The sequence below is a fragment of the Oncorhynchus mykiss genome, chromosome 23, assembly GCF_013265735.2.
Source record: "Oncorhynchus mykiss isolate Arlee chromosome 23, USDA_OmykA_1.1, whole genome shotgun sequence".
NCBI classification, from domain to species: domain Eukaryota; kingdom Metazoa; phylum Chordata; class Actinopteri; order Salmoniformes; family Salmonidae; genus Oncorhynchus; species Oncorhynchus mykiss.
Window position 1 is genome coordinate 31,576,001 of NC_048587.1, and position 17,883 is coordinate 31,593,883.

Below are 17,883 nucleotides of genomic sequence, written 5' to 3' on the forward strand. Positions count from 1 at the left end.
CAGTGTGATGCTAAGCCAATGACACATGCTCGGAGTAAACTGACCAGGTTAAATCAAGACGGTGAATAAATAAAAGGGCAAGGCTGCGGATCAGAGTTCTCAGAAACCCTGCTTCCGACAGCTAAAGTTCAGATGATTCTGCGCATGAGCGAATCAATGTCTGCAAGATCACATGATATTACTCTACATAACAGAACCGAATAGCATAGAAAGTTACTGTAAGACAAAAAAACATCTAATTTCTTACTGGATGATTGTACAAATGGTCGAATCTCTCTCTCTCATGCGGCCAAAACAACAGCGCGCACCACTAGGCAAAATATGTGCGATTTGCTAACACCATCTGCGCTAAAATTTGCTCAGCGTACATAATTCAAAAACAACACTGTTGTTAACTAAAGATCGAAATTAATATCCCCATGAAATTAAATGGTTGGCATGCAGATGCTGTATGGACATTTCCCAGTAAAACTTCAAGAATTAAACGCAACAATTTGCGCAACCATCCTAAAATCTCATAAGAAATTAGGTTGTGCAATGCATCATACGTTGGGTGCTGTTATGTCACCCTTTACAACATGACATAAGCTTATAAATGATATGTGACGCATCTGTTGCATCTGAAGTCTACATATGCAATTATAAAGCATTTATAAGTTGTTTGTTTTAAGTGGGACCAGCAGTTCCATGTCAAAACAGTTTGTTTCTTGTATTGTATTTAGTGTTGTATGCCCTCCTCCCTGCAAATATCCCCACGGGACAACAAAACATTTACTTCATTAGGGATGTATCTATCACTGACCGATCTCAGCGAGCAGCACCTCCGCGTTGTGGCGGTGTCCTGTGCCCTGGTAGACCAGGCCGATGCCCACCACGGCCGCCACCTGAACATTGTGCGGTACATCCAGCTCAGTGGAGGTGGGCGGGAGCAGTGCGGGAATGTGAATGCTCAGCAGGCGGGTGATTGACATGTCCATGGTGCTCAGCTTGGCTGCAGACACACCCAGGAGCAGCCCGATGCTTGTCATCTCGTGGCCCTGAGGACACACAGGCAGCCATTTTCATTAGTCCCCCATGGACTTTATACACAGAGGGGTTCACTTGTTTATTAACAAATAGAGAGATTATGAGTTACTGTGTAGGGCTGAATGGGGAGCTAGTATAAAACAACGAGGTTATAACAGATCACAGCTCTTTGCTCAACATGTGTTGAGTGAGGTCATTTTTTGCCCTCTTCCTCTTTTTGGGGGAACCAAACTACACTGTAGTTCAGTCTAAAATAAGTTATTTTCTCCTTCATCACAGAATTACGCTACGTAACAAAATACTAATTTACTAATTTTGCGTAAATCACCTGATCCCTTTCATACTTAAATAATTCAATATTAATTTTCAGCCATCAAAGACTGCTGTACTATATCCTAATTAACAGTACAGCAGCAGACCTTTAAAAGTTCACATGTTGTGCTCCAATGTAGGCTCATCTGTCCTGGCACAGGTGATAAGCTAGCAAGAATGAGAATAGTAGTAAAATCGTATACTGTAGTAAATAACCACTGATCTTTCCTGAGCTGAGAGATGTGAAAGATATGACCACACAGCCTTCTATGGCAGGCCTAACTGGAAATGAGAAAGTTGCTATGCGTCACTGCCAGGGAAAAGTCAAAGTGAAACTCTGCTCTCAGCGCGCTGAGGCCTTCCCACTTTCATGTGAGAAAAATAACAGGATGCCGAGAGACAATTTCTGCTAAAACCAACGTGCAATCTAGAGAAGCTTCAAAACATGTAATGAGAAAAGGTACACGACTAAACTCAACCGCAGAACCTGTGTTTGCATGCATGCTCACCTTGGTTAAGTAGTCATGTATGTTGAGTGTGGCCAGCTTGGTGAGGTGTCCGTTGAGGCCCAGAGCCATGAGGAAGCCTGCATACTCGTTGGCCAGCTCGGGGCTCTTGGGTTTGTTGTAGGCGATCCAGGCAGAGTCCACCTGGGAGGCCGGAGCGATTTTCAGGCCCGCAGCCACCCCATTGTGAAAGCTGGACCAGCTCGTCATGTTGGGAGGAACGTCAATGTTCCCGCTGTTCAGATCTACCATGGTGTTCTGAGGGGGCGCACGACCTGTCACCAGAAACACAGGACTCCATATCGGATTCTGACCAACTCCACACGCATGCATGCTCGACATTTAGGCCAGAATCACATTAGCACCAAGGAGCAATGTAAACATGGCCTGCCGGGTTCAAAATAAGTTTCTGCTTCTCATCACAGTGATCACACACATTGCATTCTTTCCCTTGTCCTAAAATGCAACACACTGAAGCACCAGCTGTAATTACAGATCCAGACTGACTAAAGTGAGCTTTGTGAGCTTTCTTGTGGGCTGCTGTTAAAAACGCACCCAGAGATTGAACTTGCATAGACAGACTGAGAAAAGCCTTTTTACTCAGATCTTCAAAGGAAAAACAACATATTCCTGTCCTTGATGTTTTGTCATAACTATTTCTGTAAACGTGTTTGAAGTAGGGTTGGGCAATATGGCCTAAAAATATATATTTTTTTCTCTTCAAACTTAAGATTCACGATTTCGATGTTCTCTCTAAATAAGCTTCATGTACAAGTAAATGTCAAATACACTGCATTTCAAAAATCGAGGGCGTGTGAAATGAAGGCTAAATATAAGCCCCACTAACAATTCAATTATTTTATCAAAATAGTTTAACCTGCTTTTTTGCAATAATCCCTGATCTGGCTTTCAAGTCGTTCTATGAAAATGCCCTTTTTGTTACAAATGTAATGACTAACTTCTTGTAGCAGGCATTATAGAAAATTCAAAACATGTCTCAAACAATCTCTCAAGCACAAGTCAACGTGCTAGTGAGTAGCTTGCTGATCTTTATATATGCCAATTTGGATCTATTTGCTAGCTAACAAGGTAGAACAGTTGAATCGTTATGAACACACCCTTCTGTCCGTCTCCAACTGTTTGACCAGCATGCTAGCCTGTCCACTTTGTTCAGATGTTGAAATCAAGTGGCCTACCTTATTCCTCAGAATGAGAACGAGTTGCCCATTCCTTATAAAATTGTGTTTTATGCTTATTAGACATTTAGAAAACACAGACTAGACAGCTAGTATAACAGTCTTTGGCTAAAATGAGCATTCATTTTCCAGAATCAACATTCATTGATACTCCTGTTTTAGTAGTGTCTGCTCTGGGCACAATTTGTGTAGTTGAGACATAAAAAAGGGTCTCGTTAGAAGGCTTATCTTCTCTGTTACAGTAAAATAATGTCTCCATGTGTTTCAGTGGCCATATTACCAATTCTGTTGGACCAAACCTCAAATGCAAATAGCGAGTTGAAACCACTTGTCAGAGAAGAAGATGTGATCTCTCAACTTTGTTGGTGTGAGTGGCAGGGGCTTGGTGTGTGTAAACAGAGAGGAAAAGGCAAAGCCCAATGCGTTTCTAAAGGTTCATTTTGGACCTAAGCTTGTCGCCTGCCTTCCCGGTTTTGGGACAACGACTCCCATTGTAGGGGCATCTTGTCATTATATTCAGCTCTCTGGTGTAAATGAGAAGGTGCACCAAAAATACAAAAAAAAGTCATTCTTGCGATACAGGCATTTGAAATATCATGCAAAAACATATATTCAAATGAATTTGATATATTGGCCAGTACTAGTTTGAAGACAGTCACGATCTCTCAGACACACACAGGTATGAGAAAGGCCTAAGGGATACAGTACCAGTAAGGTTGAGTTTGGGCACTGGTAGGGGCTCCGTTGGCACAGGGTGGTAGGAGAAGAGGGTAAACAGGCCTCTGCCGACTGGCAGAGCCATGGTACGCTGGCAAAGCTGCAACAATCTGCCCAGAGAGATAGCAGAGAGAGGGATGGAGAGAGAAAGGCATCAGAACAATAGCCAACACAACTACACCACTCAAAAAAATAAAGGGAACACTAAAATAACATCCTAGATCTGAATGAATGAAATATTCTTATGAAATACTTTTTTCTTTACATAGTTGAATGTGCTGACAACAAAATCACACAAATTATCAATGGAAATCAAATTTATCAACCCATGGAGGTCTGGATTTGGAGTCACACACAAAATTAACTACAGGCTGATCCAACTTTGATGTAATGTCTGGTGGATGGAGCGAGACATGATGACCCAGATGTGCTCAATTGGATTCAGGTCTGGGGAACAGGTGGGCCTGTCCATAGAATCAATGCCTTCTTCTTGCAGAAACTGCTGACACACTCCAGCCACATGAGGTCTAGCATTGTCTTGCATTAGGAGGAACCCAGGGCCAACCGCACCAGCATATGGTCTCACAAGGGGTCTGACGATCTCATCTCGGTACCTAATGGCAGTCAGGCTACCTCTGGCGAGCACATGGAGGGCTGTGCAGCCCCCCAAAGAAATGCCACCCCACACCATGACTGACCCACCGCCAAACCGGTCATGCTGGAGGATGTTGCAGGCAGCAGAACATTCTCCACGGCGTCTCCAGACTGTCACGTCTGTCACATGTGCTCTGTGTGAACAGAGCAGCGGTCATCTTTCATCTGTGAAGAGCACAAGGCGCCAGTGGCGAATTTGCCAATCTTGGTGTTCTCTGGCAAATGCCAAACATCCTGCACGGTGTTGGGCTGTAAGCACAACCCCCACCTGTGGACGTCGGGCCCTCATACCACCCTCATGGAGTCTGTTTCTGACCGTTTGAGCAGACACATGCACATTTGTGGCCTGCTGGAGGTCATTTTGCAGGGGTCTGGCAGTGCTCCTCCTGCTCCTCCTTGCAGAAAGGCGGAGGTAACGGTCCTGCTGCTGGGTTATTGCCCTCCTACGACCTCCTCCACGTCTCCTGATGTACTGGCCTGTCTCCTGGTAGCGCCTCCATGCTCTGGACACTACACTGACAGACACAGCAAACCTTCTTGCCACAGCTCGCATTGATGTCCTATCCTGGATGAGCTGCACTACCTGAGCCACTTGTGTGGGTTGTAGACTCCGTCTCATGCTACCACTAGAGTGAAAACACCGCCAGCATTCAAAAGTGACCAAAACATCAGCCAGGAAGCATAGGAACTGAGAAGTGGTCTGTGGTCACCACCTGCAGAACCACTCCTTTATTGGGGGCGTCTTGCTAATTGCCTATAATTTCCACCTGTTGTCTATTCAATTTGCACAACAGCATGTGAAATTTGTCAATCAGTGTTGCTTCCTAAGTGGACAGTTTGATTTCACAGAAGTGTGATTGATTTTGAGTTACATTGTGTTGTTTAAGTGTTCCCTTTATTTTTTGGAGCAGTGTACATACCAACCGCTAACTACAGAGCACACCAAAAAAATAAAAAATAAATGTAAAAAGCAAGGTTGAAACTAAGCAGAATTTGGATATAGCCTGTAACGTGGGCCCAGACTGCTTTTGAATGAGACTACGATAGCTGCAATCACTTGAACGATATTACTCACTTGTTCTCCTTCTCCTCTATGTACTCGTGGTCGCTGACCTCAGGCAGGTGAACCACACTGACCCTGACTGGTCGGGAGCTCTGGAGTAGACGTCTGGCCTCATGGACGCGCAGGTCCTGGCTCCAGATAAGACTAATTACGTCCTGGTTCAGATCTGTCATACCATCCTCCTCCTCCTCTGCCTCTGTGGTGGCTGGGGCCTCCAGCATCAGCCCCAGACCCACCGTCTGAGTACACACACGCACATAAACAAACACGAAACATTAACTCTAAATCCACAAGGTTGTAAAGGATGAAGCTCAAACCATCCAATAACCCCAGAAACTCACACTTACAGCTTTGCCTTTGGCCACGGTCACTTTGTGTGCTTGTTTGGTGAGATCCTGTCGCCCAATCAATAGGCAGACGTCCTCTGACCAGTCAGAGCAGGGTTGCTCTCGACACTGGTAGATAGCATCTCTGATGGGCAGAGCCACACCAAAGGGCACAGATTCCAGATCTTTCAATGTGAAACCTAAATACAACACATGAATGTAAAAAGAGTCTCACACCAGTAAATACTCCATAGCATAGCAATAACAGACAGGCTGTGGAGATGTATCTAGGCCTGATGTAAAGTCTTACCTTCTGATGTTAGCCAAACCACAAGCTTTACAGCCAAACTTTCATTTGGAGCATCAGGCTTCATACAGCTCGGTCTGGAAGAGAAACAGGGATTACATTTCTCCGTCTCAAGTTGGAAAATCATGGTTAAAATGTTAGGACAAGAGTCTAGTTTATAGCTGTTACTATTACTAGAGGTATATTTAAGCAATATACCACAGCTAAGGGCTGTTCTTATGCCCGACGCCTCGTGGAGTGCCTGGATACAGTCCTTAGCTGTGGTATATTGGGCCATATATCACAAACTCGAGAGGTGCCTTACTGCCATTATAAACTGGTTACCAACATAAATATAACAGTAAACAAGTATTTTTGAGTCCTACCCATTGTATATTGTCTGAAATACCATGGATTTCAGCAAATCAGCATCCAGGACACAAACTAACCAGTTAATAAAATGGAGTGAACCCTTCTTTTGGCTTTATGGGAAAATGCTTTATGGGGAATAAAGAGTCTATAAGGAGGAATTGATTCAGGATGTGCTCCTGGTAAGTTTTTACCTCCTCAAAGCTGATTCAATGACAGTCTTCTTCTGGCCTGTGAGAGAGAGAGACGCCACACGAGTGCTGTAGTTCAGTTGTCACAATAAAGGAATTGTGAAATGGGTCAGAGAAAACAGGAGAATGACAAAGCCTCACAATCGTCACCATAATGCCCATACTCGATTCCAAAATGCCATTCAGATCATCATGCTTGCAAATAATGAAGCTTTACATTTACAGGGCTACTTTAAAGGACATTTCTTTGGAAACTTCATTAAAAGGGCAATCTGCAATTGCTACACACATTTTTGGACTGACAATTTAAAATGCCATGTACCCATTGATTCTTGAAGAATATAAATGATAAATGCCTCATGAGCTTAGTTGTACCCAAAAAATAAGCTTGTTTAAATATTAATTTTTTTATTTTACCTTTATTTAACTAGGCAAGTCAGTTAAGAACAATTTCTTATTTACAATGACAGCCTAGGAACAGTGGGTTAACTGCCTGTTCAGGGGCAGAACGACAGATTTGTACCTTGTCAGCTCAGGGGTTTGAACTTGCAACCTTCCGGTTACTAGTCCAACGCTCTAACCACTAGGCTACCCTGCCAGAGTCAGATGAACTCGTGGATACCATTTGTATCTGTGTGCAGTATGAAGGAAGTTAGCGGTTGGTTTGCGAGCTAATGCTAACTAGCATGGCATTTAATGCTAACTAGCATTAGCACAATGACTGAACATTTGATTTATTTTAACCTTAATTTACCTAGGCAAGTCAGTTCAGAACAAATTCTTATTTACAATGACAGCCTACCCCAGCCAAACCCGGACGATGCTGGGCCAATTGTGCACCGGCCTATGCGACTCCCAATCACGGCCGGCTGTGATACAGCCTGGATTCGAACCAGGGACTGTAATGATGCTTCTTGCACGGAGATGAAGTGCCTTAGACCGATGCGCCACTCGGGAGCCAATAGGTACGCCGTTCATCTAACTCTTGGTAAGTAGAACAAGGCCTTAAATGCCAGAATCTCTCAGTCTCTCTTTAAACAAAGAAACAGGACAGAGACAGCATGGCAGTACCACCTTACAACCTCTTCACTCATGTGCGGAAATGACTGACCGCTGTGACATGCATGTGGGCACGCGTAAGGCACGTGGGAGGCATGTCCCAGGGATTGTTGTTCGTTATCTTGGGCACACACTGCTCAGTAATCAGACACACACAAACCCACCTGCAGAGAGCTTGGCCAGATACTTTGACACATCAACTGAAGTTGCGTTGTCATCTCCAATGATGTACAGGGCGTAGCTCTGAGGGAGAGGTAGGACAGAGAAACAAACGTCAGTGTCTGGCCTATTGAAACAGAGACAGAGAGATGCTTAGTGTGCAAGAGAGAGTGAGAGACAGGGGCAGAGAACGAAAGGGTGAGTGTGCAAGTAAGAGTCAACAAGAGAGAGAGGGTAAACGAGAGTGAGAGAGGGTCAACGAGAGTGAGAGAAAGAGAGCGAGAGAGAGAGAACGAGACAGTGATGGGGTAAAGAGAATCTGTAATTGCATGACAGGCTGTCAGTCTCTCATCGGTGACGTACGTCACCTCACTTAGCCTGATGGAAGGAGACGCACAAGGCCTGGTCATCAGCACAGTCCCCCTGATCCACCTACACCTAAACCGCTAGTGATTCAGCCCTCCATCCGACCAGGGCTTAATTATGGCAGAGTACACAGACAAAAACACACACATACACAAGCGTGCGCCCACACACACAGTCTCTTACTCTCACACATGTACAGTGCATTTGGAAAATAGCCCTTGAATTTTTCCACGTTTTGTTACATTACAGTCTTATTCTAATTAATTAAATAGTTTTTTCCCCCTCAATCTACACACACACACACACAATACCCCATAATGACTAAGCCAAAACAGGTTTAGGCATTTTTTTTAAAACTGAAATATCACATTTACATAAGTATTCAGACCCTTTCCTCAGTACTTTGTTGGAAGGGGGATACCTAGTCAGTTGTACAACAATACGTCTTCCGCATTTAACCCAACCCCTCTGAATCAGAGAGGTGCGGGGGGCTGCCATAATCGACATTGACGTCTTCGGCGCTCTGGAGCAGGTTATTGTCAAGGATCTCTCTGTACTTTGCTCCGTTCATCTTTCCTCAATGCTGACTAGTCTTCCAGTCCCTATCACTGAAAATCATCCCCACAGCATGATGCTGCCAACACCATGCTTCACCGTAGGGATGGTGCCAGGTTTCCTCCATATGTGATGTTTGACATTCAGGCCAGAATTTAATCTTGGTTTCATCAGATAAGATAATCTTGTTTCTCATGGTCTGAGAGTCCTTCAGGTGCCTTTTGGCAAACCCCAAGTGGGCTGTCATGTGCCCTTAACTGAGGAATGGCTTCCGTCTGGCCACTCTAGAAATAAAGGCCTGGTTGGTGGAGTGCTGCAGAGATGGTTGTCCTTCTGGGAGGTTCTCCCATTTCCAGAGGAACTCTGGAGCTCTGTCCGAGTGACCATCAGGTTATTGGTCACATCCCTGACAAAGGCCCTTCTCCCCCAATGGCTCAGTTTGGCCGGGCGGCCAGCTCTAGGAAGAGTCTTGGTGGTTCCAAACTTCCTCCATTTAAGACCGATGGAGGCACCTGTGTTCTTGAGGACATTCAAGACATTTTTTGGTGCCCTTCCTCAGATCTGTGCCTCGACAAAATCCTGTCTCAGAGCTCTACGGACAATTCCATCAACCTCATACACAGTTGAAGTCGGAAGTTTGCATAGACTTAGTTTGGAGACATTATAACTCAATTTTCAACCACTCCACAAAATGCTTGTTAACAAACTAAACTTTTGGCAAGTCAGTTAGGACATCTACTTTGTGCAAGACAAGTAATTTTTCCAACAATTGTTTACAGACTAGCAATTTCCAAACGCCTTAAGGTACCATGTCCATCTGTACAAACAATAGTACGCAAGTATAAACACCATGGGACCACGCAGCCGTCATACCGCTCAGGTAAGAGACGCATTCCTAGAGATGAACGTACTTTGGTGTGAAAAGTGCAAATCAAACCCAGAACAGAAGCAAAAGGACCTTGTGAAGATGCTTGAGGAAACAGGTACAAAAGTATCTATATCCACAGTAAAATGAGTCCTATATCGACATAACCTGAAAGGCTGCTCATCAAGGAAGAAGCCACTGCTTCAAAACCGCAATTAAAAAGCCAGACAACGGTTTAGGGACAACGGCACATGGGGACAAACATCGTACTTTTTGGAGAAATGTCCTCTGGTCTGATGAAACAAAAATAGAACTGTTTGGCCATAATGACAATCGTTATGTTTGGAGGAAAACAAGGGATGCTTGCAAGCCGAAGAACACCATCTCAACTGTGAGAAGCACGTGGGTGGCAGCATCATGTTGTGGGGGTGCTTTGCTGCAGGAGGGACTGGTGCACTTCACAAAATAGATGGCATCATGAGGGAGGAACATTATGTGGATATATTGAAGCAACATCTGAAGACATCAGTCAGGAAGTTAAAGCTTCGTCGCAAATGGGTCTTCCAAATGAACAATAACCCCAAGCATACTTCCAAAGTTGTGGCAAAATGGCTTAAAGACAACAAAGTCAAGGTATTGGAGTGGCCATCACAAAGCTCTGACCTCAATCCCATAGAAATGTTGTGGGCAGAACTGAAAAAGTGTGTGCGAGCAAAGAGGCCTACAAACCTGACTCAGTTACACCAGCTCTGTCAGGAGGAATGGACCAAAATTCACCCAACTTATTGTGAGAAGCTTGTGGAAGGCTACCCGAAACGTTTGACCCAAGTTAAACGATGCTAGCAAATACTATTTGAGTGCATGTAAACTTCTGACCCACTGGGATGTGATGAAAGAAATAAAAGCTGAAATAAATCACTACTATTATTCTGACATTTCACACTCTTAAAATAAAGTGGTGATCCTAACTGACTAAAGACAGGGAATTTTGACTATGTTTAAAATGTCAGGAATTGTGAAAAACTGAGTTTAAATGTAAGGTGTATGTAAACTTCTGACTTCAACTGTAGATAGGTGTGTGCCTTTCCAGATCATGTGCAATCAATAAATTGAATTTACCACAGGTGGACTCCAATCCAGTTGTAGAAACATCAAGGATGATAAATGGAAACATGATGCACCTGAGCTCAATTTCGAGTCTCATAGCAAAGGGTCTGAATACTTACATAAATATTTATTTTTAATACATTTGCAAAAATGTCTAAATAACCTGTTTTCCCTTTGTCATTATGGGGTATTGTGTGTAGATGAAAATAAATAATTTACTACATTTTGGAATAAGTAACAAATACGTATGTAACAAAATGTGGAAGTTAAGGGGTCTGAACTTTCCAAATGCACTGTACATCCCTTGTAAAGACATAGGGGACGTAACGATTCACCAATACGCATACAAGTGTGTCAACTGGCTGGTCGGAGCCCAAACCAATCCAAATTAAGCATGCATGGTCAGAAAACCGATTAAAATGTTATGAATTGCTGGTTCACTGTTTTTTACTCATGTTTTATTTAAAAAAATACATCTGTGTGTTGTGACTTCTATGCATGCAAAGGATATGACAGTCATAAGAGTTGTGCACAGTGCAGGAGGCAGCTGTTCGTGAGGTACAGTGCCTTCAGAAAGCATTAACACCCCTAGACTTTTTCTACATTTTGTTGTTAACAGCCCAAATTTAAAATCAATAAACATTTAGATTTTGTCGTCACTGGCCTACACAAAGTGAAATTATGTTTTTAGAAATGTTTACATATTAATTAAAAATGAAAAGCTGAAATGTCTTCAGTCAATAAGTATTCAACCCCTTTGTTACGGCAATCCTAAATAAGGTCAAGAGTAAACATGTGCTTAACAAGTCACATAAGTTGTATGGACTCACTGTGTGCAATAAATGTATTTTTAATATATTTTTTTACCCCTTATTCTCCCCAATTTAGTGATATCCTATTGGTAGTTAGTCTTGTCCCATCGCTGCAACTCCCGCACGGAGAGAGGCAAAGAGCCATGAGAGCCATGAATCCCCCAAAACACAACCCTGCTAAGCCGCACTGCTTCTTGACACAATGCTCACTTAACCCGGAAGCCAGCCGCACCAAAGTGTCAGAGGATACACTGTACAACTGGTGACTGAAGTCAGCATGGATGCGCCCGGGACCGCCACAAGGAGTCGCTAGAGCGCGATGGGACAAGAACATCCCGGGCAGCCAAACACTCCCATAACCCGAATGACGCTGGGCCGATGGTGCGCCGATTCATGGGTCTCCCTGTCGCAGCAGGCTGTGACACAGCCTGGGCTCAAACCAAGGTCTGTAGTGACGCGCAGTGGTCTAAGCTAGAGGCCACTCAGAAGGCCCCCAATAATAGTGTTTCACATTTATTTGTAAAAAATGTACTACCTCATCTCTGTACCCCACACATACAATTATCTATAAGGCCCCTGAGTCAAGCAGTGATTAGCCACAATGACCAGAACGGTTTTCCAATGCCTCACAAAGATAGGCACCTATTAGTAGAAGGGGGAAAGTAAAAAAGCAAACATTGAATATCCCTTTGAGTGTGGTGAAGTTAATCATTAATTACACTTTGGATGGTGTATCAATACACCCAGTCACTACAAAGATACAAGCCTCCTTCTTAACTCAGTTGCCAGAGAGGAAGGAAACCGCTCAGGGATTTCGACATGAGGCCAATGGTGGCTTTAGAATAGTTAGAGTTTAACGGCTGTGAAGGGAGAAAACCGAGGATGGATCAACAAAATTGTAGTTACTCCACAATACTAACCTAATTGACTTTGAAAAGAAGGAAGCCTGTACACAAACAAACTCCAAAACATGAATCCCGTTTGCAACAAGGCACTAAAATAATACTGCAGAAAATGTGGCAAAGCATGAGGAAACATGAGTTGATGGCGGCGGATGAATGGCACAACAATGGCCTCAGGATCTCTTCAGGTATCACTGTCGATAAAATGCAATTGTGTTAGTTGTCCGTAGCTTATACATGCACACACCATAACCACACCGCTACCATGGGGCACACTGCTCACAACGTTTACATCAGCAAACCGCTCGCCCATACACGCTGTCTGCCACCTGCTCGGTACAGTTGAAACCCGGGATTCATCCGTGAAGGGCACACTTCTCCAGTGTGCCAGTGGCCATTGAAGGTGAGCATTTGCCCAGTGAACTCAGAAATGACACTGAACTGCAGTCGGGTCAAGACCCTTGCGAGGATGACGAGCACGCAGATAAGCTTCCCTGAGACGGTTTCTGACAGTTTGTTCAGAAATTCTTTGGTAGTGCAAATCCAGTTTCATCAGCTGTCCGGGTGGCTGGTCTCAGACGATGCCTGCTGGTGAAAAAGCCAGATGTGGAGGTCCCGGGCTGGCGTGGTTACGTATGGTCTGCGGTTGTGAGGCCGGTTGGACGTACTGACAAATGTTCTAAAACAACGTTGGAGGCGGTTTATGGTAGAGAAATTAACATTGAATTCTCTGGCAACAGCTCTGGTGGACATTCCTAAAATTACACGCTCCCTCAACTTGAGAGCTCTGTGGCATTGTGTTGTGTGACAAAACTGCACATTTTAGAGTGGTATTTTATTGTCCCCCGCACAAGGTGCACCTGTGTAATGCTGCTGCTGTTTAATCAGCTTTTTGATATGCAACCTGTCAGGTGGATGGATTATATTGGCAAAGGAGAAATGCTCACTAACAGGGATATAAACACATTTGTGCACAAAATGTGAGAGAAATAAACTGTGTTTACAGAACATTTCTGGGATCTTTTATTTCAGCTCATGAAACATTGGACCAACACTTTACATGTTGCGTTTATATTTTTGTTCAGTGTAATTTTCTGGGTCATTGTTACCAAATGCGCTGTAGAAAATGGTTGTGTAATCTACCAGACTGGATGAAACTTACATCAACTTCTGATAGGGGTTTTCGATCATTCCGATTTAATGTACATTGTTCAGGTTCACAATAAGAAATCCTTTTGGAAGTTTTGCTTTAAACAGTCGGTGTATTTGTTCATTTTTACATGAACAGAGTAATTTCATAAAGGACAGCAACAATATTTGCGAGCTGTGCATGGTTGCATTCATTGGTCAGAGTGCGATAAGCTCTCTAAAATTCCTATCGGTCTAAACAATTAACTTTTGAGACGGGGGTAAAATCCAAAGTAGCATTATATTAATTTGTATAAATGCCATTGCTAATGTCTGAAGATAAATATTGACAGGACTAGCTCAAAACATTTTTTATCTGCAAAATGTACAACTTAAATCAGTGGGTGATGGTGATTTCACATAAAAAAAGTGGAGCTGACAAAAAGCATACATTTCCCTCACCCCTAATCTGATAGTGGGGTGGTAGATGCTTAGTCTGCCCTATGGCTCAGCTCAGGTGCCTACACATACCATTAAAACACACCAGACACATACACACAAAAACTAACGGAGGGCCACTCATCTAAAAAAAGTACTCTCAGACAGATCCAGCTCAGAGGCCCAGCTCATGAGCTCCATCAGGAACAGATATTAAATTTAAAATGGATGTGTTCATGCAAAAAATGTAGTGTCTCGATTCACATCAATCATTTCAAACTAAAACTATCGTTTCTGAGACCATTTACAGTTGAAGTCAGAAGTTTACACACACCTTAGCCAAATACATTTGAACTCAGTTTTTCACAATTCCTGACATTTAATCCTAGTAAAAATTCCCTGTTTTAGGTCAGTTAGGATCACCACTTTATTTTAAGAATGTGAAATGTCAGAATAATAGTAGAGCTTAAAAAAACTTCAGCACATTCCCAGTGGGTCAGAAGTTTACACTCAATATTTGGTAGCATTGCCTTTAAATTGCTTAACTTGGGTCAACCATTTCAGGGAGCCTTCCACAAGCCTCCCACAATAAGTTGGGTGAATTTTGGCCCATTCCTCCTGACAGAGATGGTGTAACTGAGTCAGGTTTGTAGGCCTCCTTGCTCATACACGCTTTTTCCAGTTCTGCCCACAAAATTTCTATAGGATTAAGGTCAGGGCTTTGTGATGGCCACTCCAATACCTTGACTTTGTTGTCCTTAAGCCATTTTGCAACAACTTTGGAAGTATGCTTGGGGTCAATGTCCATTTGGAAGACCCATTTGCGACGAAGCTTTAACTTCCTCACTGATGTCTTGAGATGTTGCTTCAATATATCCACATAATGTTCCTCCCTCATGATGCCATCTATTTTGTGAAGTGCACCAGTCCCTCCTGCAGCAAAGCACCCCCACAACATGATGCTGCCGGTTGGGACGATGTTCTTCTTCCTGAGCGGTATGGCGGCTGCGTGGTCCCATGGTGTTTATATTTGCGCACTATTGTTTGTCCAGATGAAAGTTCAACTTACTTGGTGTCCACATCAACAACAAACTAGAATGGTCCAAACACACAAAGACAATCGTGAAGAGGGCACCACAAAGCCTATTCCCCCTCAGGAAACTAAAAAGATTTGGCATGAGTCCTCAGATCCTCAACAGTTTCTACAGCTCCAACATCAAGAGCTGGTTGCATCACTGCCTGGTACGGCAATTGCTCGGCCTCGGCAAGGCACTACAGAGCGTAGTACGTATGGCCCAGTACATCACTGGGGCTAAGCTGCCTGCCATCCAGGACCTATATAACAGGCAGTGTCAGAGGAAGGCCCTAAAAATTGTCAAAGACCCCAGCCACCCCAGTCAGCCACCCCAGCGGTACCGGAGTGCCAAGTATAGGACAAAAAGGCTTCTCAACAGTTTTTACCCCCAAGTCATAAGACTCCTGAACAGGTAATCAAATGGCTACCCGGACTGTTTGCATTGTGTGCCCCACCCAACCCCACTTTTTACGCTGCTGCTACTCTGTTTATCATATATACATAGTCACTTTAACTATAGTCATGTACATATTACCTCAATTGGGCCGACCAAACAGTGCTCCCGCACATTGGCTAACCAGGCTATCTGCATTGTGTCCCGCTACCCACCAACCCCTCTTTTACGCTACTGCTACTCTCTGTTCATCATATCTGCAGTCACTTTACATACTACCTCAATCAGCCCGACTAACCGGTGTCTGTATGTAGCCTCGCTACTTTTATAGCATGTCTTTTTACTGTTGTTTAATTTCTATACTTACCTACTGTTCACCAAACACCTTTGTTGCACTATTGTTTAGAGCTTGTAAGTAAGCATTTCACTGTAAGGTCTACTACACCTGTTGTATTCAGCGGACGTGACAAATAAACTTTGATTTGATTTGAACGTGGTACCTCCATGCGTTTGGAAATTGCTCCCAAGGATGAACCAGACCTGTGGAGGTCTACATTTTTTTCTGAGGTCTTGGCTGATTTCTTTTGATTTTCCCATGATATCAAGCAAAGAGGCACTGAGTTTGAAGGTAGGCCTTGAAATACATCCACAGGTACACCTCCAATTGACTCAAATGATGTCAATTAGCTGATCAGAAGCTTCTAAAGCCATGACATCATTTTCTGGAATTTTCCAAGCTGTTTAAAAGGCACAGTCAACTTAGTGTATGTAAACTTCTGACCCACTGGAATTGTGATACAGTGAATTATAAGTCTGTAAACAATTGTTGGAAAAATGGCTTGTGTCATGCACGAAGTACATGTCCTAACCGACTTGCCAAAAATATAGTTTGTTAACAAGACATTTGTGGAGTGGTTGAAAAATGAGTTAATGACTCCAACCTAAGTGTATGTAAACTTCCAACTTCAACTGTATGTAGATGCCCGTCAAATCGAAGGAAAGGAGAGATGCACTTCCCTAGTCTTTACGAATAGGCAAAATGCCTCTCTCTCTCTCCCCCTCTCTCTGATTGGCATGAAGCCCTATATCATAGCCCTTTGACATTTAAGCAGTGTGTGTGTGTGTGTGTGTGTGTGTGTGTGTGCGCGTGTGTGTGTGTGTGCGTGCGAGTGTGTGTGTCGATGCTTGATGACCCCTTTTAATTGGGAAATCATGTTTGAACAGAAAATGCCATTGGCAACACAGGGGCTAGGGCCCGCAAACCAACCCAGGGAGTAGAATGTTTATTTAGAACACAAATGGCTACGTGTTGACATTGGTCACTCAAAATATTCAGGAATTATTTGTTGTCCAACAGTGTATTTACATAACATGTCAGTCAGGTGGTGAGGTCATCTAGCTGGGCACACATGCTGTAGCTAACCAAGGTGATGGGAAATCTACTTTCCTCACACCAAAACCAAGGACAACGTAAATAGTAATTCCCTAGTAGGGTTTTCATTCGTCTGTGGCACCCCCTATTGGAGATGTCTATATCGCAACCCAACTCTAAAACTCCCACCTTATATACATAACCCCAGCGATAGATGGTTCCATCAATTGCCCTTGTCATCTTGAGGAAAAGATAGAAAAGATAAGACGATGATAGCATACCAGCACCAGTAGTTTCGTTCTCTCACAGATGCCGGGCAGATAGGGGAAGGGTGCTACCTCCTCACCCCTCAGACAGCTGCTGAGCCAGCTGAACACACACGGAGGCTCCGCCCTCAGGAAGGATGGACGCTGCATCTGCTCCATCTGGGCTGCAGGAGAGGGAGGGGCCACAGAGACTGTCATTCAAAGTGTCACAACAGGCTCTGCGACTACAGACACACCTGCCCTTATCACACAGTCAGACCATCCTTTCAATCAATATTAGGAAAATGAAAAGCCAAAGTGGTAGTAGACATGCCCTCTCTTCTATGTGAGCAGAGGGGACTACACATGCTTTAGAGGTTGATTTGCCTCTTACCCTGATCTATGATGCAGGACTCCTTGAACGTGGTGATGAATGAGGGGTAATCTCGCCAGTACAGATCGATATACTCCTCCAGCTGCAGATCCCTTTTAATAAACAGTACAACAATTAGCAGGTCATAAGAGGAGCTGTTAATCTAACCTGAGCCATTGAATCAATACTTTTAATATCCAAGCTGCTCTACCCTCACCGTGAAGCACTTACACAGACAGCTAAACACAACCAGAAGCAGATAAACCAATCAGAACTATGGCTAAGCGAACACCCACGTAAACTTCTAGTACTAACGTGGGGGTTTCAGGCTGGGTTAGATGTAGTGAGGTCATTACGGTACAGGCCTAGCCGGGTTGCCAGATTGGT

The 17,883-nt window shown here is 43.7% G+C and overlaps 1 protein-coding gene across 2 annotated transcripts in view; it reads right to left on the bottom strand.

Moving 5' to 3' along the window:
• LOC110502583 (anaphase-promoting complex subunit 1) overlaps nucleotides 1–17,883 on the bottom strand; it is a 55,331-nt gene that overhangs the window by 16,187 nt on the left and 21,261 nt on the right. Inside the window, exons 21-30 of one of the 2 annotated variants that reach the window (XM_036960176.1) lie at nucleotides 17,518–17,609; nucleotides 17,160–17,308; nucleotides 7,870–7,948; nucleotides 6,650–6,686; nucleotides 6,111–6,184; nucleotides 5,816–6,000; nucleotides 5,487–5,713; nucleotides 3,749–3,867; nucleotides 1,848–2,119; nucleotides 803–1,037 (exon numbers count right to left, since the gene is read on the bottom strand). In XM_036960176.1, the coding sequence (XP_036816071.1) occupies nucleotides 803–1,037; nucleotides 1,848–2,119; nucleotides 3,749–3,867; nucleotides 5,487–5,713; nucleotides 5,816–6,000; nucleotides 6,111–6,184; nucleotides 6,650–6,686; nucleotides 7,870–7,948; nucleotides 17,160–17,308; nucleotides 17,518–17,609 (1,469 nt within the window). The remainder of the gene's footprint in view (nucleotides 1–802; nucleotides 1,038–1,847; nucleotides 2,120–3,748; nucleotides 3,868–5,486; nucleotides 5,714–5,815; nucleotides 6,001–6,110; nucleotides 6,185–6,649; nucleotides 6,687–7,869; nucleotides 7,949–17,159; nucleotides 17,309–17,517; nucleotides 17,610–17,883) is intronic. The other variant, XM_036960177.1, reaches the window with a different exon arrangement.